Source organism: Thalassophryne amazonica, chromosome 8 (genome assembly GCF_902500255.1).
Source record: "Thalassophryne amazonica chromosome 8, fThaAma1.1, whole genome shotgun sequence".
NCBI classification, from domain to species: Eukaryota; Metazoa; Chordata; class Actinopteri; order Batrachoidiformes; family Batrachoididae; genus Thalassophryne; species Thalassophryne amazonica.
In genome coordinates, this window is record NC_047110.1 from 117,700,419 (window position 1) to 117,725,313 (window position 24,895).

The 24,895-nt window shown below is 43.0% G+C and overlaps 1 protein-coding gene across 1 annotated transcript in view; it reads left to right on the plus strand.

Annotated features, from left to right (window-relative positions):
- The window catches only part of LOC117515001 (laminin subunit beta-1-like), a 476,107-nt gene that overhangs the window by 187,363 nt on the left and 263,849 nt on the right, over window positions 1-24,895 (plus strand). Inside the window, exons 31-32 of the mRNA XM_034175563.1 lie at window positions 12,368-12,511; window positions 22,984-23,215. Of these exons, the coding sequence (XP_034031454.1) occupies window positions 12,368-12,511; window positions 22,984-23,215 (376 nt within the window). The remainder of the gene's footprint in view (window positions 1-12,367; window positions 12,512-22,983; window positions 23,216-24,895) is intronic.

Consider the following 24,895-nt stretch of genomic DNA (forward strand, 5'->3'; position numbering starts at 1 on the left):
AAAAATCACCTGAAGACATAAACATGACCAGAAAAGGCAAATTCATGTCTTTTAAATTGTTCGTGATGTTTTCATCTGTTTTCCACATGACAAAGAGTTGGTTTAACGCAGGATGATGACAGCTGTTGCCTCCTTCAGATAATAATATTAATCATTAATCACATTGATTATATATTAATTATATGAATATTGATTGTGTTATTTGTATTTATGGCATTTTTGCTTGTTTGGTGGTAATTTGAGAAAATATGACTTCTTCTTTCATCTGCTCCTGTTAGGTGGCACCACAGCAGATCAATGGTTTCCATCTCACCCTGTCCTCTGTATCTTCCTCTGTCTCACCAACCACCTGCATGTCCTCCCTCAGCACATTCATAAACCTCCTCTTTGTCCTCCCTCTTCTCCTCCTGCCTGGTGGCTCCATCCTCAGCATCCTTCTCCCTATATACCCTGGGTCCCTCTGACTTTGTCTCTAAACTGTCCCACCTGAGCTGTCTCTCTGATATGTTCATTCCTAATCCTGTCCTTGTCACTCCCAAAGAGAATCGTAACATCCTCAGCTCTGCCTCCTGTCTTTTTGTTAAAAATCAGCCGTATTATTTTGTCACTGTATATAGGCCTCCTGGCCCATACTCTGAACTCTTAGATGAATTTGGTGTGTTCATCTCTAACTTGTCAACTAATGCAGATAACATTGTGATTATTGGTGACTTTAACGTTCATATGAATCATACTTCTGATCTCCTCTGCAAGTCATTTATGGAAATTGTGGATGCATTAGGATTTCAGCAATGCATTCAGGATTCAATGCACATTAGTGGAAATACTGTTGTGTGTTGGGGGGGGCGTGGCTGGATGTTTTGGTGTTCTTTTCTTTTCTTTGCTCTCCAGGTGGCATGAGGGCTGATTTGTCTGTGAAGAAGGTGCTGGCTGAAGAGTCTTCACCCTCATCAACATCATGGAAAGCACCTGTGCTTGGTGCTCACGTGCAACCTGGACGACTTGCAGCTGAAGCAGATAATTGGATGGCGTTCTGCATTTAAGTCATGTGTGATTCAAGCAGAACTGCCGGGAACTCGACCTTGTGACGTTCGTTTGTGAGACGCTGAGGACCGCGCCTGGGTTTGACACATCGAGCCCGTGAAGCAGGGAGGGGTGAGGACACATGCTGTCAGCACACACGAAAGGTAATTAAGTGTTTAAGTACTTGTTGATAGTAACGTGGTGTTTTGTTACACAGTGTACTGGAATTGTAAAGAGAATTGCGTAGTTTGCTTCTCACTGCTGTGGCGTGAAGGATAAGTGATCCTCCACTTGTTGTGAGAGGCTGCTCATTTGCATAAAGTAAAAAAAAAAGGACACTGACCTGAGTGTGTTGCTGGCAGCGTGTGTTTATTGGAAGATATAGTTGTATCTGTTGATTTACCTCACCATCTCTTTGCTTCACAGAGAATCAGTTTGTCGTGTCCACCTGGGGGGTGTTTGGCGGTGGTAGGAAGTCCAGGAGCGCCGGCTTTAATCCTTGCGGGCGCTGGAGAGCGAGCCGCGGATCACTCCACCAGAGGGACGTTGTTTTTTTATGTTTTTACACTTTTAAACACAGGTGTATAATAAATAGTTTTTGTTTGGAACCGTTTTCTGGTTATTTTTAGCGCTGGGTCCTGTCTGACGCAGGTTCGCTCCTCAATCCGCGTCGACACATAACAAATACCCTGGATTTGGTTCTCACACGTGGTATTGGCGTCATAAATATTGACATCATGCCTCTTACATCAGTGGTGTCTGATCACTCACTTATTAAGTTTACAGTTTCACTGCCTTGTTTAGTGGAACAACAGCCTTATTTATCACTGTGGCTACACATTGTGAGGCATCATCAGCTACGACATTTTGTCCATGGGGCCCGTTTTTTTGTGCATGAACCTCCCAGAAATAGCCTTCAAAGGACCAACTTGCTTGCATAATTTGTTGGGCTCACCTGGTCTACCCAATACTCCATTCTGGAAAAAAGAATATGGAGCTGGTTTTGCAACATTAAGTTCACAAAAATTGCTGCAATGCCTAAATGTGGAATCAGACTTCTAAACCAAACAAGGAAAGTCAAAGAGGTTAGCAGTACCATTCTGCATCATATAACTAACCCCTGATTCTAATATTTCTTACTCATCAAGAAAAACCTCATATAGATGCCACTGAATGGGATTCATGCTCCATGTGTACAAGTTGGTGAGATTTGATTCTAATGGACAGTTTCATCCTAATGTCCCAGTGAAATTTATGTTCCCCAAAATGTAGAAATTTTAAAATGAGGTTGTAATATTCTATCTCTGAATAGATCTTCTTCTTTCTTGATTGCTACTATGACTTGGGATGAACTGAATCTTACAGCACTGGCGAAGAAACAGGGTTTTACCGCCAACTTAAGAAGACAGACAACAACCAGGATGCGGCTTCAGAATGTTTATCTGACAGAATTTTAACAGTGTAGTGGTGCTGAAGAAAATTATTTTTATTTCTTCTATTGTAAAAATCCAAAGAGACTATGTTTTTAAGTGCTACATTTAATACTAGGTCAGCTTCTGACACATTGAAATACATTCAGTGGAACTTGAAGTGGGATTTTTCATCTTACAGACAAAAACTCATCTACAGTTGTATGTAAAACTTTGGGCCCCCTGATGATTTCCATGATTTTTCTTTATAAATCATTGGTTGTTTGAATCAGCAGTTTCAGTTAAATATATCATATAGCAGACAAACACAGTGATATTTGAGAAGTGAAATGAAGTTTATAGGATTTACAGAAAGTGTGCAATAATTATTTAAACAAAATGAAGCAGGTGCATAAATTTGGGCAACAAAAAAAACCATCAATATTTAGTAGATCCTCCATTTGCAGAAATAACAGCCTCTAAATGCTTCCTATAGCTTCCAATGAGAGTCTGGATTCTGGTTGAAGGTATTTTGGACCATTCTTCTTCACAAAACATCTCAGGTTTGTTGGTTTCCGAGCATGGACAGCTCGCTTAAAATCACACCACAGATTTTCAATAATATTCAGGTCTGGGGACTGAGATGGCCATTCCAGAATGTTGTACTTGTTCCTCTGCATGAATGCCTTGATTGTGAGCAGTGTTCAGGGTCGTTGTCTTGTTGAAAGATCCAGCCCCGTAGCAACTTCAACTTTGTCACTGATTCATGAACATTGTTCTCAAGAATCTGCTGATATTGACTGGAATCCATATGACCCTCAACTTTAACAAGATTCCCAGTACCTGCACTGGCCACACAGCATGATGGAACCACCTCCAAATTTTACTGTAGGTAGCAAGTGTTTTTCTTGGAATGCTGTGTTCTTTTTCAGCCATGCATACTGCCCCTTGTTATGTCAATCAATCAATCAATCAATCAATTTTTTTTATATAGCGCCAAATCACAACAAACAGTTGCCCCAAGGCGCTTTATATTGTAAGGCAAGGCCATACAATAATTATGTAAAACCCCAACGGTCAAACGACCCCCTGTGAGCAAGCACTTGGCTACAGTGGGAAGGAAAAACTCCCTTTTAACAGGAAGAAACCTCCAGCAGAACCAGGCTCAGGGAGGGGCAGTCTTCTGCTGGGACTGGTTGGGGCTGAGGGAGAGAACCAGGAAAAAGACATGCTGTGGAGGGGAGCAGAGATCGATCACTAATGATTAAATGCAGAGTGGTGCATACAGAGCAAAAAGAAAAAGAAACAGTGCATCATGGGAACCCCCCAGCAGTCTACGTCTATAGCAGCATAACTAAGGGATGGTTCAGGGTCACCTGATCCAGCCCTAACTATAAGCTTTAGCAAAAAGGAAAGTTTTAAGCCTAATCTTAAAAGTAGAGAGGGTGTCTGTCTCCCTGATCTGAATTGGGAGCTGGTTCCACAGGAGAGGAGCCTGAAAGCTGAAGGCTCTGCCTCCCATTCTACTCTTACAAACCCTAGGAACTACAAGTAAGCCTGCAGTCTGAGAGCGAAGCGCTCTATTGGGGTAATATGGTACTACGAGGTCCCTAAGATAAGATGGGACCTGATTATTCAAAACCTTATAAGTAAGAAGAAGAATTTTAAATTCTATTCTAGAATTAACAGGAAGCCAATGAAGAGAGGCCAATATGGGTGAGATATGCTCTCTCCTTCTAGTCCCCGTCAGTACTCTAGCTGCAGCATTTTGAATTAACTGAAGGCTTTTTAGGGAACTTTTAGGACAACCTGATAATAATGAATTACAATAGTCCAGCCTAGAGGAAATAAATGCATGAATTAGTTTTTCAGCATCACTCTGAGACAAGACCTTTCTGATTTTAGAGATATTGCGTAAATGCAAAAAAGCAGTCCTACATATTTGTTTAATATGCACTTTGAATGACATATCCTGATCAAAAATGACTCCAAGATTTCTCACAGTATTACTAGAGGTCAGGGTAATGCCATCCAGAGTAAGGATCTGGTTAGACACCATGTTTCTAAGATTTGTGGGGCCAAGTACAATAACTTCAGTTTTATCTGAGTTTAAAAGCAGGAAATTAGAGGTCATCCATGTCTTTATGTCTGTAAGACAATCCTGCAGTTTAGCTAATTGGTGTGTGTCCTCTGGCTTCATGGATAGATAAAGCTGGGTATCATCTGCGTAACAATGAAAATTTAAGCAATACCGTCTAATAATACTGCCTAAGGGAAGCATGTATAAAGTGAATAAAATTGGTCCTAGCACAGAACCTTGTGGAACTCCATAATTAACTTTAGTCTGTGAAGAAGATTCCCCATTTACATGAACAAATTGTAATCTATTAGACAAATATGATTCAAACCACCGCAGCGCAGTGCCTTTAATACCTATGGCATGCTCTAATCTCTGTAATAAAATTTTATGGTCAACAGTATCAAAAGCAGCACTGAGATCTAACAGAACAAGCACAGAGATGAGTCCACTGTCCGAGGCCATAAGAAGATCATTTGTAACCTTCACTAATGCTGTTTCTGTACTATGATGAATTCTAAAACCTGACTGAAACTCTTCAAATAGACCATTCCTCTGCAGATGATCAGTTAGCTGTTTTACAACTACCCTTTCAAGAATTTTTGAGAGAAAAGGAAGGTTGGAGATTGGCCTATAATTAGCTAAGATAGCTGGGTCAAGTGATGTCCAAATAACTCAATTTTAGTTTCATCAATCTACAGCACCTTATTGTCCAAATGTGCTTTAGCATACCTCAAGCGACTCGTGTTTGTGGCGTGTAAGCAGAAAAGGCTTCCTCTGCATTACAGCATCATACAGCATCTCTTTGTCCAAAGTGCTCTGTATAGTTGAACGATGCACAGAGACACTATCTGCAGCAAGATCATGTTGTGGGTCTTTGGAGCAGGTCTGTGGGTTAACTGTGACTGTTCTCACCATCCTTCGTTTCAGCTTATCTGAGATTTTCTTGGCCTGTCACTTCAGGCCTTAACTAGTACTGTGCCTGTGGTCTTCCATTTCCTCACTATGTTCCTCACAGTGGAAACTGACAGTTGAAATCTCTGAGATAGCTTTTTGTATCCTTCCCCGAAACCATGATGTTGAACAATCTTTATTTTCAGGTCATTTGAGAGTTGTTTAGAGGCTCCCGTGTTGCCACTTATTAGAAGAGCTGCAAAGAGGGGAAACATTTGTAAATGGCCACCTTAAATACCCTTTCTCATCATTGGATTTCCCTGTGTATAGAGGTCATGGGTCAGTGAGCTTACCAAACCAATTTTGTGTTCTGATAATTAGTGCTGAATGTATTAAAATCAATAAAATGACATAGGTGCCTAAATTTATGCACCTGCCTAATTTTGTTTAAATAATTATTGCACACTTTCTGTAAATCCTATAAACTTCATTTCACTTCTCAAATATCACTGTGTTTGTCTGCTATATGATATATTTAACTGAAATTTCTGATCCAGACAACCAATGATTTATAAAGGAAAATCATGAAAATTATCAGGGGGGCCCAAACTTTTACATACAACTGTATCTGACTGTTCTTGGTTGTATTCAAGTTCAGATCCAGGACCGTCCTATGTATTTTTTTTTTTTTTTTTTTTGGGAGATTTGAGCATTCTGTGATCACTTACTGTTTCCCAAAATGTTTGTCTGAACTTGTCCTACAGAATGCTGTTTATTTTGTTTTATTATTTTATTGTTTCCATCTGGTTGTTTGTTTCTGACCAAACAGTGTCACTCAGCATGTTGCTTCTTCTCTCATTCATGTGGCATCCAGAACAAGTCGCAGGTTGATCGGGGTTGTAAGGCCTCTACTGGTGGTTGGCTCTCACTGCGGTATTGTATCACTTCCTGTTCCGGAGCACAGCGGTGTTTTTCTGTATCTGTTAGCTGTTTAATCTGCGCAGTTAGATTGATCTAGTTATCTAGATTACGATTTGTTTCCCAGTGTAATCTTTACGTGCCTTAACTAAAGCACTCCTTCTGCTGAATCACCTCTAAATTATTTACACATTATTCACTTTGCGTGTTTTTAGGAATCCGCTAGCTTAGCGTAGCTACTAGCTCTTAGCCGATTTAGCATGGCGGCTTCTCCTGTCTCTCCCGCACTTTTCTGCTCTGGGTGTGAAATGTTTAGTTATTCCTCGGCCTCCTTTAGCAGTAATGGTACTTGTAATAAGTGTAGCTTATTCGTAGCTTTGGAGGCCAGGCTGGGCGAATTGGAGACTCGGCTCCGCACCGTGGAAAATTCTACAGCTAGCCAGGCCCCTGTAGTCGGTGCGGACCAAGGTAGCTTAGCCGCCGTTAGTTCCCTCCTGGCAGATCCCGAGCAGCCGGGAAAGCAGGCTGACTGGGTGACTGTGAGGAGGAAGCGTAGCCCTAAACAGAAGCCCCGTGTACACCGCCAACCCGTTCACATCTCTAACCGTTTTTCCCCACTCGGCGACACACCCGCCGAGGATCAAACTCTGGTTATTGGCGACTCTGTTTTGAGAAATGTGAAGTTAGCGACACCAGCAACCATAGTCAATTGTCTTCCGGGGGCCAGAGCAGGCGACATTGAAGGAAATTTGAAACTGCTGGCTAAGGCTAAGCGTAAATTTGGTAAGATTGTAATTCACGTCGGCAGTAATGACACCCGGTTACGCCAATCGGAGGTCACTAAAATTAACATTAAATCGGTGTGTAACTTTGCAAAAACAATGTCGGACTCTGTAGTTTTCTCTGGGCCCCTCCCCAATCAGACCGGGAGTGACATGTTTAGCCGCATGTTCTCCTTGAATTGCTGGCTGTCTGAGTGGTGTCCAAAAAATGAGGTGGGCTTCATAGATAATTGGCAAAGCTTCTGGGGAAAACCTGGTCTTGTTAGGAGAGACGGCATCCATCCCACTTTGGATGGAGCAGCTCTCATTTCTAGAAATCTGGCTAATTTTCTTAAATCCTCCAAACCGTGACTATCCAGGGTTGGGACCAGGAAGCAGAGTTGTAGTCTTACACACCTCTCTGCAGCTTCTCTCCCCCTGCCATCCCCTCATTACCCCATCCCCGTAGAGACGGTGCCTGCTCCCAGACTACCAATAACCAGCAAAAGTCTATTTAAGCATAAAAATTCAAAAAGAAAAAATAATATAGCACCTTCAACTGCACCACAGATTAAAACAGTTAAATGTGGTCTATTAAACATTAGGTCTCTCTCTTCTAAGTCCCTGTTGGTAAATGATATAATAATTGATCAACATATTGATTTATTCTGCCTAACAGAAACCTGGTTACAGCAGGATGAATATGTTAGTTTAAATGAGTCAACACCCCCGAGTCACACTAACTGTCAGAATGCTCGTAGCACGGGCCGGGGCGGTGGATTAGCAGCAATCTTCCATTCCAGCTTATTAATTAATCAAAAACCCAGACAGAGCTTTAATTCATTTGAAAGCTTGTCTCTTAGTCTTGTCCATCCAAATTGGAAGTCCCAAAAACCAGTTTTATTTGTTATTATCTATCGTCCACCTGGTCGTTACTGTGAGTTTCTCTGTGAATTTTCAGACCTTTTGTCTGACTTAGTGCTTAGCTCAGATAAGATAATTATAGTGGGCGATTTTAACATCCACACAGATGCTGAGAATGACAGCCTCAACACTGCATTTAATCTATTATTAGACTCTATTGGCTTTGCTCAAAAAGTAAATGAGTCCACCCACCACTTTAATCATATCTTAGATCTTGTTCTGACTTATGGTATGGAAATAGAAGACTTAACAGTATTCCCTGAAAACTCCCTTCTGTCTGATCATTTTTTAATAACATTTACATTTACTCTGATGGACTACCCAGCAGTAGGGAATAAGTTTCATTACACTAGAAGTCTTTCAGAAAGCGCTGTAACTAGGTTTAAGGATATGATTCCTTCTTTATGTTCTCTAATGCCATATAACAACACAGTGCAGAGTAGCTACCTAAACTCTGTAAGGGAGATAGAGTATCTCGTCAATAGTTTTACATCCTCATTGAAGACAGCTTTGGATGCTGTAGCTCCTCTGAAAAAGAGAGCTTTAAATCAGAAGTGTCTGACTCCATGGTATAACTCTCAAACTCGTAGCTTAAAGCAGATAACCCGTAAGTTGGAGAGGAAATGGCGTCTCACTAATTTAGAAGATCTTCACTTAGCCTGGAAAAAGAGTCTGTTGCTCTATAAAAAAGCCCTCCGTAAAGCTAGGACATCTTTCTACTCATCACTAATTGAAGAAAATAAGAACAACCCCAGGTTTCTTTTCAGCACTGTAGCCAGGCTGACAAAGAGTCAGAGCTCTATTGAGCTGAGTATTCCATTAACTTTAACTAGTAATGAGTTCATGACTTTCTTTGCTAACAAAATTTTAACTATTAGAGAAAAAATTACTCATAACCATCCCAAAGACGTATCGTTATCTTTGGCTGCTTTCAGTGATGCCGGTATTTGGTTAGACTCTTTCTCTCCGATTGTTCTGTCTGAGTTATTTTCATTAGTTACTTCATCCAAACCATCAACATGTTTATTAGACCCCATTCCTACCAGGCTGCTCAAGGAAGCCCTACCATTATTTAATGCTTCGATCTTAAATATGATCAATCTATCTTTGTTAGTTGGCTATGTACCACAGGCTTTTAAGGTGGCAGTAATTAAACCATTACTTAAAAAGCCATCACTTGACCCAGCTATCTTAGCTAATTATAGGCCAATCTCCAACCTTCCTTTTCTCTCAAAAATTCTTGAAAGGGTAGTTGTAAAACAGCTAACTGATCATCTGCAGAGGAATGGTCTATTTGAAGAGTTTCAGTCAGGTTTTAGAATTCATCATAGTACAGAAACAGCATTAGTGAAGGTTACAAATGATCTTCTTATGGCCTCGGACAGTGGACTCATCTCTGTGCTTGTTCTGTTAGACCTCAGTGCTGCTTTTGATACTGTTGACCATAAAATTTTATTACAGAGATTAGAGCATACCATAGGTATTAAAGGCACTGCGCTGCGGTGGTTTGAATCATATTTGTCTAATAGATTACAATTTGTTCATGTAAATGGGGAATCTTCTTCACAGACTAAAGTTAATTATGGAGTTCCACAAGGTTCTGTGCTAGGACCAATTTTATTCACTTTATATATGCTTCCCTTAGGCAGTATTATTAGACGGTATTGCTTAAATTTTCATTGTTACGCAGATGATACCCAGCTTTATCTATCCATGAAGCCAGACGACACACACCAATTAGCTAAACTGCAGGATTGTCTTACAGACATAAAGACATGGATGACCTCTAATTTCCTGCTTTTAAACTCAGATAAAACTGAAGTTGTTGTACTTGGCCCCACAAATCTTAGAAACATGGTGTCTAACCAGATCCTTACTGTGGATGGCATTACCCTGACCTCTAGTAATACTGTGAGAAATCTTGGAGTCATTTTTGATCAGGATATGTCATTCAAAGCGCATATTAAACAAATATGTAGGACTGCTTTTTTGCATTTACGCAATATCTCTAAAATCAGAAAGGTCTTGTCTCAGAGTGATGCTGAAAAACTAATTCATGCATTTATTTCCTCTAGGCTGGACTATTGTAGTTCATTATTATCAGGTTGTCCTAAAAGTTCCCTAAAAAGCCTTCAGTTAATTCAAAATGCTGCAGCTAGAGTGCTGACGGGGACTGGAAGGAGAGAGCATATCTCACCCATATTGGCCTCTCTTCATTGGCTTCCTGTTAATTCTAGAATAGAATTTAAAATTCTTCTTCTTACTTATAAGGTTTTGAATAATCAGGTCCCATCTTATCTTAGGGACCTCGTAGTACCATATCACCCCAATAGAGCGCTTCGCTCTCAGACTGCAGGCTTACTTGTAGTTCCTAGGGTTTGTAAGAGTAGAATGGGAGGCAGAGCCTTCAGCTTTCAGGCTCCTCTCCTGTGGAACCAGCTCCCAATTCAGATCAGGGAGACAGACACCCTCTCTACTTTTAAGATTAGGCTTAAAACTTTCCTTTTTGCTAAAGCTTATAGTTAGGGCTGGATCAGGTGACCCTGAACCATCCCTTAGTTATGCTGCTATAGACGTAGACTGCTGGGGGGTTCCCATGATGCACTGTTTCTTTCTCTTTTTGCTCTGTATGCACCACTCTGCATTTAATCATTAGTGATCGATCTCTGCTCCCCTCCACAGCATGTCTTTTTCCTGGTTCTCTCCCTCAGCCCCAACCAGTCCCAGCAGAAGACTGCCCCTCCCTGAGCCTGGTTCTGCTGGAGGTTTCTTCCTGTTAAAAGGGAGTTTTTCCTTCCCACTGTAGCCAAGTGCTTGCTCACAGGGGGTCGTCTTGACCGTTGGGGTTTTACATCATTATTGTATGGCCTTGCCTTACAATATAAAGCGCCTTGGGGCAACTGTTTGTTGTGATTTGGCGCTATATAAAAAAAAAATTGATTGATTGATTGATTTCTTGTCTGCAGATTTCTCATGTGTTAACACCCCCAGGGCTGTAAAGCTGAGACTGTCATCACACTCAGAGCTCAAGAATGTCTTTTTAAAGCTCATCATTTTGTTTCCAGATTCTTTCTTCTGTTCACAGACAGTATCTCTCCTGGACAAAGCCTGTGTAACATTACCTGTAGGTTTTCCATAGAGAAGAGGAATTGCCAATATGAAGCCCATATGAATTTGTGCTTCACCATGTTGGGAACAGTGGCATCACTGATTCTGGCTATGTCACAATGAAGTTATTAATGCATAAAGGGTTGGAGCATAGGTGGCTCAGTGTGTGATGAAAGAAGTCTGAATGGGGAGAGTCCCCTGGTCCTAGGGTCCACTGGTCCTAGGGTCCCCTGGTTCTCAGGTCCACTGGTCCTAGGGTCTCCTGGTCCTCAGGTCCACTGGTCCTAGGGTCTCCTGGTCCTAGGGCCCACTTGTCCTAGGGTCCACTCACCCTAGGGTCCCCTGGTCCTAGGATCCCTTGGTTCTAGGATTCACTCGTCCTAGGGTCCCCTGATGCTAGGTTCCACTCATCCTAGGGTGCCCTGGTCCTAACCTCTTTATGTTAGTTGATGGTGTATATTACAACCCCAAACTGATTTTAAAGTTCACACATGAATGTAATACCTTCGAATAGCTAACAAACAATATCCAGTTTTGTTCAATTTACAAAAATAAAATATATGATTCTTTTGACAAACAGATTCTTTTTGCAAACAGACACGACAACAACACAACAGCTGGTCGACACATCAAGTGAACAACGAGCTAAAGATGCTACAAAAGTGGAGTCGCATGGCTCAGCACCTGTCACTCAAAGTGACCACACCCCTAATTATTAATAACTTAACCTAAAAGTTATATATATATATATATATATATAAAAAAAAAAAAAACTTCAACCCCTGTACAGTTGTCCTGGAGGAGGAAACGATCTCTCGAGACAAAAGCTTTTTTTGCACCAGGATGCAAAGATGTTTATTTCTGCTGTAAGGTTGGACATTTTAACATGGAGTCCTATGGGAATGTGCTCTGTTTTGCAGCTGACCTCAAGTGGCCAGTCAGGGAACTGCAACAATTTCTTCTTCCAGGTGGAGCTTCACCTGAGACCATTGACACTTTCCACTTGGTTTTATTGCTGTTTGCTCTTTAAATGTAGTAAATGATAATGAAATTAATTTTCACAACATTGTTGTGTAAACACTGAAAGAAAGCACTCGTGTTGGAGCAGAGAGTTAGAGCCAGAGTTTGTGACTTTGGATTTGTGTTCCTCTCTCTCTACGTAGGTTTGTGTGGGAAGATGTTTAGAGCCTGGGGTCTTTCTCAGTGACATTTTCATGCTCAGCTTATGCCTCTTGTGTTTGTCTGTTTCACAGAATGCCAGTGTGACCCCCAGGGCTCTCTCAGCACAGTGTGCCACCCCAGTGGTGGGCAGTGCCAATGTCGCGTCAATGTTGTTAGCAGGAACTGTGACAGATGTGCTCCAGCCACATTCCAGTTTGGACCCAACGGTTGCAGAGGTGCAGTCACACCTACACTCAAACCAAAGCTTATTGACTTGGCCTGATACTAGATTACTTATGAGCACTAAATGACATATGAAACATTAATATATCAGCCAGCAGCTACTTTCTATGGAAAAGAGAATGAAGCAAAATTCCCTCTACATGTGTTGTTGTCCCACCTTCTTTGCTCTTGTTTTACAATAGTAGAGAAGCTTGACTCTTCGACTGGACTGGGTTGCTTGACGCGAGGACGTTTTGTTTCAAATCGCAGAAGCTTCCTCAGCTAAAATTCTTGCTCTGCGATTTGAAGCGAAACGTCCTCGCATCAAGCAACCCAGTCCAGTCGAAGAGTCAAGCTTCTCTACTATGGAAACCACCTGGACAACTGAGAGCCCTCACAGAAACTTGCTTTACAATCCAAATGTATCTGAATTTTCCCACATGGGGAGTTGTGGGAGCTTTTAAAAGGTGCCCAGTGTTGTTCCTTCTGGTCAGTGTGGAGGAGGTTGAGAGAGGAGAGAGGGCCGAAGACAAGTGATCAAAGAAGAAAGCTTAAAAAAAAATATTTTATGTAAGTAGGGCTGGGCGATATGACCTAAAATTCATATTGCGCTATAAACTGAATCCCGTCACAGTAATAGTATATCGCGATATAAATATCAGTGTAAAAACGATAGTGGAAGTGTTTCTGAATGGGTTATATAGTCCCTTAGCAAAGCTAAATTGATAAAAAGTAAGATAAAACAACAAGAAAAACAAATATAATGTCATTTTTTGAACAGCTGACTCTGACTTGTTAGACATGTCATTTCGGAATGACCTCACATTTTGTCATACCTACTTCTGTCCAGCTGGAGACAGTGTTTGTCTGCCTTTGCCGGCGTTTTGTCCACAAAGTCCTCAGAGACCCCCCCACATGAGTTGGTGAACCTGATTTGGCTTAGGTTGTGCGTGTCCACCAATAAGGGCCCCCGTCACACATAGTGCGAAGTTTGGACAAAGTGCACACTTTGCGCATGACACAGGAATCGTGTGCAAACTGTGTAATGTTGTCCCTGTCGCCAATGCCGCATACACCTGTTGCTACAACTATTTGTGCACACAAGCACCTGAAGGACAAAGTGTGCGCTGTGCGAACCCATCGCACCCTCTCACGGCAGGTGTCGGCCAAATTCCAGGTGACACATATGAACATCTAACACCGCTCGCATGGCACTTAGAAAATGTGTGGCCAGTCGCACTCTTTGCACGATAACAGACTGCAGACAATCACCTTCATACTCACAGACAAATTTGGCTAAATCCCACACAAGTCTGGCTTTGGTGTGTGCGCTGAGAACTGACAGGAGGTGTGTCCTCCCACTGAAGCAGCTGTGGATCTGGACAGTCCAGCTGGACACCATGTACTGTGTTTGGACAGACAAACCACTGCTCACTGTGACGCACATGGTTCTCCTTGCTGTTATCAAGTGGACATAAATAGAAACATATATCACTGTGGTGACGTGCTGCAGCCAGCGAGCGCACACATTGCATGCACATGGGCAGGCTGCTCCCAGGCTGAAATGGACTGACAGATCAGAACACGTAGCAAGTGATCTCACTATCACGTCACCCACATGAGCTCTGTTCCACATGACGTGGTGTCCTGGGGGGCGTCGTCCACAAGACACTTGCGCGCGGCCGGTTGGAGACGCGTCAGCAGATGTGGGCATGAATGAGATGAGTGAACTGCTTCTCATTCATGTCATTTCATGACTGTATGTCAGTGACCATGGGTCATCTACAGAGGAACAGACGAATCATATTTGTATTGCTCACTTGATAAATGCGGTGTTTTTATATGGTGTGGGATTTTAATTATTTTTTTGTAATACTTCCATGTTCTTCCTGATATGCGGCAGATTCCCACAGCTTTCACAGAACAGCTCTGTACCTCAGTGGTAAAGTCGCTGACTGGTAATCAGAGCTTTTGGACAGCGCAGGTTTGCATCCATGTTTCGTGGTGCGCTAATTTTGAACTGTTTGCACTGTTTTGCCATTTCGTCCAAACGCTGTCCAAACTTTGTACTATGTGGGAAGGGGCCATGATGAAGGGGAAGGCCTGTTTTTTTTAAGTTTTGGTAAGATACAAGGTCTGTTAGAAAAGTATCCGACCTTTTTATTTTTTGCAAAACCCTGATGGATTTGAATCACGTGTGCTTGCATGAGCCAACCTTGAACCTTCGTGCGCATGCGTGAATGAATGCATGCGTGAATCATCCGAATGGTTTCCACCTGGCTGTCGCCCAGATTCTGGCAAAATTTGATTCAGTAGCGCTGCTCCAGTTGTTCCGTTATTTTCCTTGCAATGAAAATCCGGCGAGCGACACACACCTCACACAAAGGCTGCTTACCAGGAAATGACGCAGTCGACAGGCGTGAAAAAATTCATGCATGCGCACGAAGGTTCAAGGTTTGCTCATGCAAGCACATGTGATTCAAATCCATCAGGTTTTTGCAAAAAATAAAAAGGTCGGATACTTTTCTAACAGACTTCGTATTAGTCAGTATGTATGTTTGTTTTTTATTTTGTAATCACTGCATTTTTCACCTTTAACTTGTAGTGCAACACACAGTTTACATCACAGACTATTGCAACTTCACATGTAGCAGCTCTAGGAAGGTACCTTTCAGCACACAAAGGGACCATGCTCAAGGTCAAAGGTCAAGGTCACAGCAAGGTCAAACACTAAATTCAATGAAACAACTTTCCTGGTTGTAATTTTTGAAATTTTACCTCCAAATCTGGCACAGGCGTGCATGTTCGCACAGGTGTGCATGACTTAGTGGCGATGGTTTCGTGCATGCTTGGTGCATGCAGGAACACTGTGCGTGCACCTGGTACGTGTGGAATCACATTGCACAGCTGCTGTGGAAATAAAGAAAAAAACAGCTGGAACTTGTGGAAACACATCGTGCACAGCTACGGAGAAACAAAAAATAAACACTAAAAACTACATGCCACTCGCAAGATTCAAACCTGCAATTTACAAAAGCTGTGATTAACGGACAGAAACTTTACCACTGCCCTACCATGGCAGTCCTGTAACATGAGTGTAAAATGCCTAACATCAACTGCCCCTGGAGTTTTTTTATTTGCCCATTTTCATCCCTGAATACAGGAACCACAACATTTGCGAAGGGACCATCCAGGAGCTAACACACTTGACAACACAGTTCTTAGGATCCATGGAGCACACAAACCCCTCCACTATGAGAAGGTGACAATCCAGGGAGAGTGGGAGGTGGACCTGGGGAGTACCCAGGACATACTGGATACGCTGGTCAACACAGTGTTTTTCAACAGTTTTTGGGTAATTTGGGGGCACTGAATCCAAATCTGTTAGTTTTTGCCAATCATCACATTTTTGAGATACGAAACAATTTTTTTTAAATTGATATTTTATGCCAAAAAAAACAAATAGATTGCATTTAAGCACCCATATATGGAATAATATTTTCAATGGAAGGCAGCTACTCCCTTCAGAATGCATTTCCAAAACTACTTTAATGTTTGTACCTTTTTGGAGCATTATTGACCACAGTATACAAATACTAAATAAGACTCAGACTCAGAGACTCAGACTCACTTTTATTGTCACTCGACCCTTACAGGCAGAACGAAATGCAGTTTCTCCAGGTCTTGGTGTAGTTAACTGGGACAATTTTTTTTTTAGCCTAGCCTATTGTATAAACTTTTGCAATGTACAATATGCACACCCCTGTGGCCATAGAACACAGGGTCGGCAGCAGCAGCAGCAGCGTTAGAGTATTAAGAAGGTGACAATGTGCATTTAGTCCAATGTTCACAGTTTGGTGGTGGATGTTGAACTGTTCAACAGTCTGACAGCATTCGGGTAGAAGCTGTTTTTCAGTCTGGATGTTTTTGCCCGGATGCTGCACATCCTCCTTCCAGAGGGAAGGGGTGTGAACAGACTGTGCGCAGGGTGGGTGGAGTCTCGGAGGATGCAGGTGGCTTTGTCTCTACATCTGGAGATGTAGATGTCCCCAATGGGCGGTAAGCTGCATCTGATGGTCCTCTGTGCAGACTTCACCACCCGCTGCAGCGCTTTCTTCTCCGCCACCGTGCAGCCACCATACCACACAGAGAGGCAGCAGGACAGGACACTCTCCACTGCACAGCTGTAGAAGGCCCTGAGGACCTCGGTGTTCAGTCGGCCCTTCCCAATTTCCTCAAAAAATAGAGACGTTGGTGGGCTTTCTTGATGACAGCCGTGGTGTTGGAGAGGTGGACTCCAAGATACCCGATGGAGGAGACGATTTCCACCACTGCTCCATTGATGTAGAGGGGGGAGGGGGTGGTGGTGTTGGACGCCTCAAAACGTGCATAAAAGGCATTCAGAGTGTCTGAGAGTGCTGGGTTTGCAGAGCACTGTGCTACATAGTTTTTGTAGTCTGTGATGCATTTGATAAGATAAGATAAACTTATTGATCTCACAGAGGATAAATTCACATTATGTCAGCTCTTAAAAAACACACAAGATGGGTGCAAATAGAGGAAAATGTGCATCAGACAGCGTGTGCAAGGATAAGCAATAATAATAATACTTGTAACAGTACAATAAAATAAGAAAATGAGGTAGAAATAGAATATGTGTGTGTGTGTGTATGTATATACGAGGTCTGTTAGAAAAGTATCCGACCTTTTTATTTTTTTTCAAAAACCTGATGGATTTGAATCATGTGTGTTTGCATGAGCCAACCTTGAACCTTCGTGCGCATGCGTGAATTTTTTCATGCCTGTCGATTGCGTCATTTGCTTGTAAGCAGCCTTTGTGTGAGGATGGTGGAGTCTCTCGTCGTCTTTTCTTTGCAAGGAAATGGCGGAACGACTGGAGCAGCGCGACTGCATCAAATTTTGCCAGAAACTGGGCAACAGCCAGGTGGAAACCATTCGGATTATTCAGACGGCTTTCGGTGACGATCCTCTGGGCGTCACACAGATTAAGGAGCGGTACAACCGTTTTAAAGACGTCACAACGGTGGAGAGCGAGCCGCTCTCCGGTCGGCCATCAACATGCTGAAATGACCAGATCATTTCCAAAGTGAACGCTGTGGTGATGTGGGACCATCGTGTGACTATCCGAGAAATTGCGGAAGAGGTGGACATCAGCACTTTTTCAGCACATTCCACTGTGACAGAAGATTTGGCCATGAAAAGAGTGGCGGTGAAATTCATCGGCACGACGCTGATGGCGGAACAAAAGCGCCTCCGTGATGAAGCCTTACAGGACATCTTGTGACATGCCCAGCTCATCCACCATTTCTCGGATAGTCACATGACTGAAAAGCCACCGAAAGCCATCTGAATCTTCCGAATGGTGGAAGAGCTGGGCATGTCACAGCATGTCCTGTGAGGTCAGTGTTGGGAGTCCAGTCCAGTTTGTTGTTGAGGTGAACACCCAGGTATCTGAAACTGTCTACAGTCTTTATGTCCTCCACCTGGATGTTCACCGGTGGGTGAGGTGGTGGTTTCCTCCTGAAGTCGATCACCATCTCCTTCGTCTTACTCATGTTGAGACACAAGTGGTTGCGCTCACACCAGTCCAAGAAGTCCGTGATGACCGACCGGTACTCCAGCTCGTTCCCCTCAGACACACGACCCACAATGATGGAGTCATCAGAGAACTTCTGGAGATGGCAGCTGTCTGTATTGTAGGTGAAGTCCGAGGTGTAGAGGGTGAAGAGGAAAGGCAAGAGGACGGTGCCCTGGGGGTCCCTGGTGCTGCATCTTACCACCTCAGACTGACAGCTGCGCAGCCGCACGTACTGTGGGCGGTCATTGAGGTAGTCGATGGTCCAGGCAGCGAGATTGTCCATCCACACCTGCATCCTGCAGCTTCCCCCGCAGCAGCGCCGGTCTGATGGTGTTGAAAGCGCTGGAGAAATCAAAGAACATGACTCTCACAGCGCAGGCCCAACATCAGGGTAGATGACGCTGTCATCTACCCTGATGTTGTAGGCAAACTGCAGTGGGTCCAGGATGTCGCTCACATTCCATGGTCCCAGCTACAAGACATCTTAAATGGTCTTTTTGGAGCTGATCTCTTACGAACTGCATCAGGGACATCTCTCATCACACTCCAGCAGTAATCTGCCATCATGTTGCAGTTCCATCCACCTTGATAACGTTCTTCCATCACAGTGATGTCCTGATGGAAACGCTCACCGTGCTCCTCACTATGTTGCCAAGGTCCTTGGGAAACTCACTCAAGTGGCTGTGAACGTAGTGCACCTGAATGCTCATCCTGCTCCCTCGTTCTTGCAGGCTGAGGAGAAGCTCCACCTCCGTCTCTCTATAATCATCAGCTTTCCTATTGCTAAGGAAGTTATATACTACATTAGCAAATACATTCCAAGCTCGAGCCTCAACAGCGGTCATTGTAGCCACGAAGCGGTGGTCCTTGAGCAACATTCTGATTTGAGGCCCATCAAATAGCTCTGCTTTTTTCTTCTCATAGCTAAAGCCAGGAAAGGTTGAGCCTATGTAGCCAAAACAGTCTCCAGAACAATCGAGTGCTTTGACAAACTGCTTCATGGTCAAGTGATGTTTTTCCAATCAACCAGGGGGTTGTCCATGATATTCTTTTCTCATTCTTTGTTCATTGTATTTCTTCATGGCCATTCTTTTCTTACTCAATGCTCTTCAGTGGCTCTACTGTTCCAGTAGCATAAAAACTGGGATATTTTTGTGTGACCTCCTTGTTGTCCCAATAGGAAATTTACCATTTCAAATCCACGCAGCTCAACCACTCGGTGATCCCAGATTACAATCTTTCAAGCACAACCTTGATTGTTGCGTAGTTCTCCTTCAGGGTGACAGATGTGTCCTATAAGGATGGATCCATACTTGTTGCCAATTATGTAGTTAAGACACATTGTAGGGCTTCTTTTCGAACAAAATTACAGTCACTTGAATGATATTCAGGCAAACCCATAGCAAGAAGAAGCCCCTCGACATCTATGCAGTAAACAAGTTGGCCATCCGACTGTGGAGTACTTTCTCAGTTTTGCCTCTCTGTTACAATAAATTGAAACACTTGTACCGGTTTTGAGATGATGTTTCTCCTGTAGCCTGGAAGCCAGCACTTCAGCAGATTACTTTGGCAAATTTAAATCTCAGATCAGATTGTTCAGTTTGGACTGTCTATACAGAGAAACCGATCCTCATGCGCCTATATCCTCTCTTCATCATCATCATAAGTGGACGAAGGACGTGGAAGAAGTAAACTCATCCTCATTGATGTCTGTGAGCTTGGTGAAGATGGGTTCAGGTATTTCACCGCTGTGGGGAACCGGTCATATAGCAGATGGTGCACTGAGGTATTTCACGTGCTGTTTGGCTTTTTCTTATTAAATCTCTTGATGTTTCCAAGGCAGAAGTAGGCGTCATCGAAGTATTTTTTTTTTTCTTCTCTCCAAACCACCACACCACAAATCTGAGCTTAGCTTTTTCAGTGTTTCACACAAAGTTGTGCAAATTTGGTGAGATGCCCGGTTTCTGTCTTGGTCACCAAGTGATACTCCGAAATAAGCAAGTGCACTCTTTTTGGTAAAAGATTGATGTTACGTCTTCTGCCACACTTCTGCCATGAAGCAGAAGGTTTGATCACATTACACCTGTTCTGGCATCCCTTCATTGTCTCCTTGTCTCTTGAGGTCAGATTTTAAGGTGCTGTTACTGGCCTATAAAATTCTTCACGGACTGGCACCTCCCTGCCTGGCTGACATGGTTAAGCACTACATACCGGCTCGGACATTGTGCTTGCGGGGTGCAGAATTGCTGTGTGTGTCCTAGGGTGAATAAAAAGTCTGCGGATCACAGAGCTTTCTCTCATCGTGCCCCGGCTCTGTGGAATGATCTCCCTGCACGGATACAGTAGTCAGACTCTGTGGAAAAGTCCAGATTAAGATTCATTTTTTTTACTCTGTTGCATCGTTAGTATTTTATGTGATTGCGGGTTTTCTTTCATTCTTTTTATTCTTTTATTGTGTTTTTTTTTACTTTTGATTCATGTTGTTGTTTTTGTGGTGTGTGAAGCACCTTGAGACGTCATGAGTTGGCGCTGTACAAATTAATAAAATTTGAATTTGAATACGTCTTTGAGGTGGAAAGCGAAGCAACCACAGATATACCAGAAATATCTGGGTCTCTGCAGCACTTCCTTGGCTTGGAAGTTGTAGACATGTTAACTATCTCAAAGAAGAATCAGGGCAAAGTGTGGAACAAACAACAAACTAATGCTGTTACAATCAAACATATATACTCAACAAAAATATAAATGCCAACACTTTTGGTTTTACTCCCATTTTGTATGAAATGAACTCAAAGATCTAAACTTTTCCACATACACAATATCACCATTTTCCCTCAAATATTGTTCACAAACCAGTCTAAATCTGTGATAGTGAGCACTTCTCCTTTGCTGAGATAATCCATCCCACCTCACAGGTGTGCCATATCAAGATGCTGATTAGACACCATGAATTAGTGCACAGGTGTGCCTTAGACTGCCCACAATAAAAGGCCACTCTGAAAGGTGCAGTTTTATCACACAGCACAATGCCACAGATGTCGCAAGATTTGAGGGAGCGTGCAATTGGCATGCTGACAGCAGGAATGTCAACCAGAGCTGTTGCTCGTGTATTGAATGTTCATTTCTCTACCATAAGCCGTCTCCAAAGGCGTTTCAGAGAATTGGCAGTACATCCAACCAGCCTCACAACCGCAGACCACGTGTAACCACACAGCCCAGGACCTCCACATCCAGCATGTTCACCTCCAAGATCGTCTGAGACCAGCCACTCGGACAGCTGCTGAACAATCGGTTTGCATAACCAAAGAATTTCTGCACAAACTGTCAGAAACCGTCTCAGGGAAGCTCATCTGCATGCTCGTCGTCCTCATCGGGGTCTCAACCTGACTCCAGTTTCATTGTCGTAACCGACTTGAGTGGGCAAATGCTCACATTCGCTGGCGTTTGGCACGTTGGAGAGGTGTTCTCTTCACGGATGAATCCTGGTTCACACTGTCAGGGCAGATGGCAGACAGCGTGTGTGGTGTCGTGTGGGTGAGCGGTTTTCTGATGTCAGTGTTGTGGATCGAGTGGCCCATGGTGGCGGTGGGGTTATGGTATGGGCAGGTGGTCTGTTATGGACGAAGAACACAGGTGCATTTTATTGATGGCATTTTGAATGCACAGAGATACCGTGACGAGATCCTGAGGCCCATTGTTGTGCCATACATCCAAGAACATCACCTCATGTTGCAGCAGGATAATGCACGGCCCCATGTTGCAAGGATCTGTACACAATTCTTGGAAGCTGAAAATGTCCCAGTTCTTGCATGGCCGGCATACTCACCAGACATGTCACCCATTGAGCATGTTTGGGATGCTCTGGACTGGCGTATACGACAGCGTGTACCAGTTCCTGCCAATATCCAGCAACTTCGCACAGCCATTGAAGAGGAGTGGACCAGCATTCCACAGGCCACAATTGACAACCTGATCAACTCTATGCGAAGGAGATGTGTTGCACTGCCTGAGGCAAATGGTGGTCACACCAGATACTGACTGGTATCCCCCCCAATAAAACAAAACTGCACCTTTCAGCGTGCCTTTTATTGTGGGCAGTCTAAGGCACACCTGTGCACTAATCATGGTGTCTATCAGCATCTTGATATGGCACACCTGTGAGGTGGGATGGATTATCTCAGCAAAGGAGAAGTGCTCACTATCACAGATTTAGACTGGTTTGTGAACAATATTTGAGGGAAATGGTGATATTGTGTATGTGGAAAAAGTTTTAGATCTTTGAGTTCATCTCATACAAAATGGGAGCAAAACCAAAAGTGTTGCATTTATATTTTTGTTGAGTGTATTTAAAAATGACATTTCTTAACCTTACTACTTTGTTTGGAAACAGCTACTTTCTAACTTTGTGACTACTTCTCGTATCAAGCATTGAAGTAAAATCTGCCGTCTCTCACACCTTTTCAGCTGGTTTAAAAACTCTGCTTTTGAAGCTGCTTTTGTGCAGAATTCGTGGCGTGAAACTTGAATGAATGAGCAACTTTTGCATTATCCATCAATCCGGAACATGCAGATTACAAAAACGTGATGTGACAGAGGAAATCTGAGCTCAGATTCGAAATCAGCACCACAAAATGACCCTGAATCAGTTCTCAAAGTCCATGCCATAAATTTTTTTTTATTTTGTTGACCAGTGTTATGTTTCCCAGCTGCCTCGGGAACACCCTGGGATCCTCCAAGAAGAGTCCGTGGACTTTGCTGAGGATAGGGAAGTGTGGAATGAGCTGCTTGGTGTACTGTCACCAGAATCCAGATGAGCAGCAGAGAATGAATGAATAATTCATTTATTTAGCATGTTTACAACGATGACTAATGTGTTTGTGCTTCCAGCATGCGAATGTGATCCTCTGGGTTCTGAGAGTCCATTCTGTGATCAGCTGACCGGCCAGTGTGTGTGTGTGTCGGGAGCATATGGGCGTCAGTGTGAGCGCTGCCTGCTGGGTTACTGGGGTTTCCCAACTTGTCGACTTTGCTCCTGTAACGGACACGCTGTGGACTGTGACGCCGTGGATGGCCGCTGCCTGAACTGCTCAGATTACAGCACAGGACTCAGCTGTGAGAGGTAACAAACTGCCTGCTGCTCAAACCCAACACCTAACAGACCAAATCGCACCTGATTCAAACCAAATTGCACCTGATTCAAACCAAATTGCACCTGATTCAAACCAAATTGCACCTGATTCAAACCAAATTGCACCTGATTCAAACCAAATTGCACCTGATTCAAACCAAATTGCACCTGATTCAAACCAAATCGCACCTGATCAAACCAAATTGCACCTGATTCAAACCAAATCTCACTGACGACGAGAGGTTAGACATTTACAAGAGTTAGACAGAATCAGATCACCACGTAAGACTTCTGACAGCACGGTGCACGCACACACACATACACACACACACACACAGACCACACACACACACACACAGACTATTTTCGTGTGAAATAATAATGGCCCATAACGTGCATTACTGCATCTACACATTGGAATACCCCCCCCCCCCCCATGTGTATTCAGCAGCCCCTTTTCTTCTTAAAGTTGATTAAATGCCCACCCTAAAATTAAATAAATGTAATATTTTAAAGTTGATTATCTGGCCACATGGCTACAGCTCAGCCTCATGAGGTGTGCAGCCAGTACACACTGTGTGTCCGTCACAAACCCGGGTAAGTGAGTAGGGTTGTGTCAGGAAGGGCATCCAGCATAAAACAAGCCAACATAGCCATGCAGAGTACAAATCATATTTCCACACCAAATTGGTCGAGGCCTAGGTTAACAACGACCGCCACTGGTGCTGTTGCCCAACAAGGTTCCGGAGGAAATTGAGCTACTGCTGAGCAAAGAAGAAGAAAAGGAGAACGTTTTCACAGACAGCAGGAGAAGAGGAAAACTAGAAGGTGGAAGTGAGAAAGAAGATTCCCGGAGTGAGTTAGATGAGGTGGTGGAGAGTGGTGATAGGAGCATGTTGGTGAAGGGAACAGATGTGACGAGGAAGTAATGAGGACACCACCATCTGTATCTGTACTCGGGGTGGGTGGGGCCTAAAGCAGAAGTGGGAGTGGTTCATCTGATATGGGTGGGACTTAAATCAGTGCATCATTTTAAGTCTGAAATTGATATGGATTGATCAGAAGTTGCAATATTATTGTTTATATTGAAAACTGTTTACAGAGCAGCCTCAGAATTGAGATTCAAATCAATGTTTTTGATCACAAACGTAAGAGAACTATTTACAGAACAAGTTTTTTATGAACTCGGAACATGAATATTCTTAAGTGTATGAATGAACAGCCTCAGAACTGTGTAGTAGGAAATTATGAGCTACTACATCTGCATGAACAAGAGTTGTCATGCTCAACACAACTTTCTTTTTGTTATTGTTATTTTTTAAATTTTATGATCAAACTGTGATTTTTTTTCCATTTATTTATTTATTTTTACTGCTTAATGTTCTTGGCTTTTTTTTCCACACAACGTTAAACAATGTTGACTAAGGTGTGTGTGTCTGTGTGCATGTGTGTGTGTGACTGAGTGAGAGAGAGGTTGTTCTAAGACTGTTTATTTTTTTAATGATCTGTGTGAACTTGGTGGATTCAGGCAAACATCCAGTGATGGCAAACAGGGAAATAATATGTCAGCCTTATTCACTGTATTCTTCTCAAAAGCACCACGTTCAATACGAGCAAAGGTTTCCAACTGACTTTATATCACCAACCAAACTAAGAGCAAACAAACGGTTT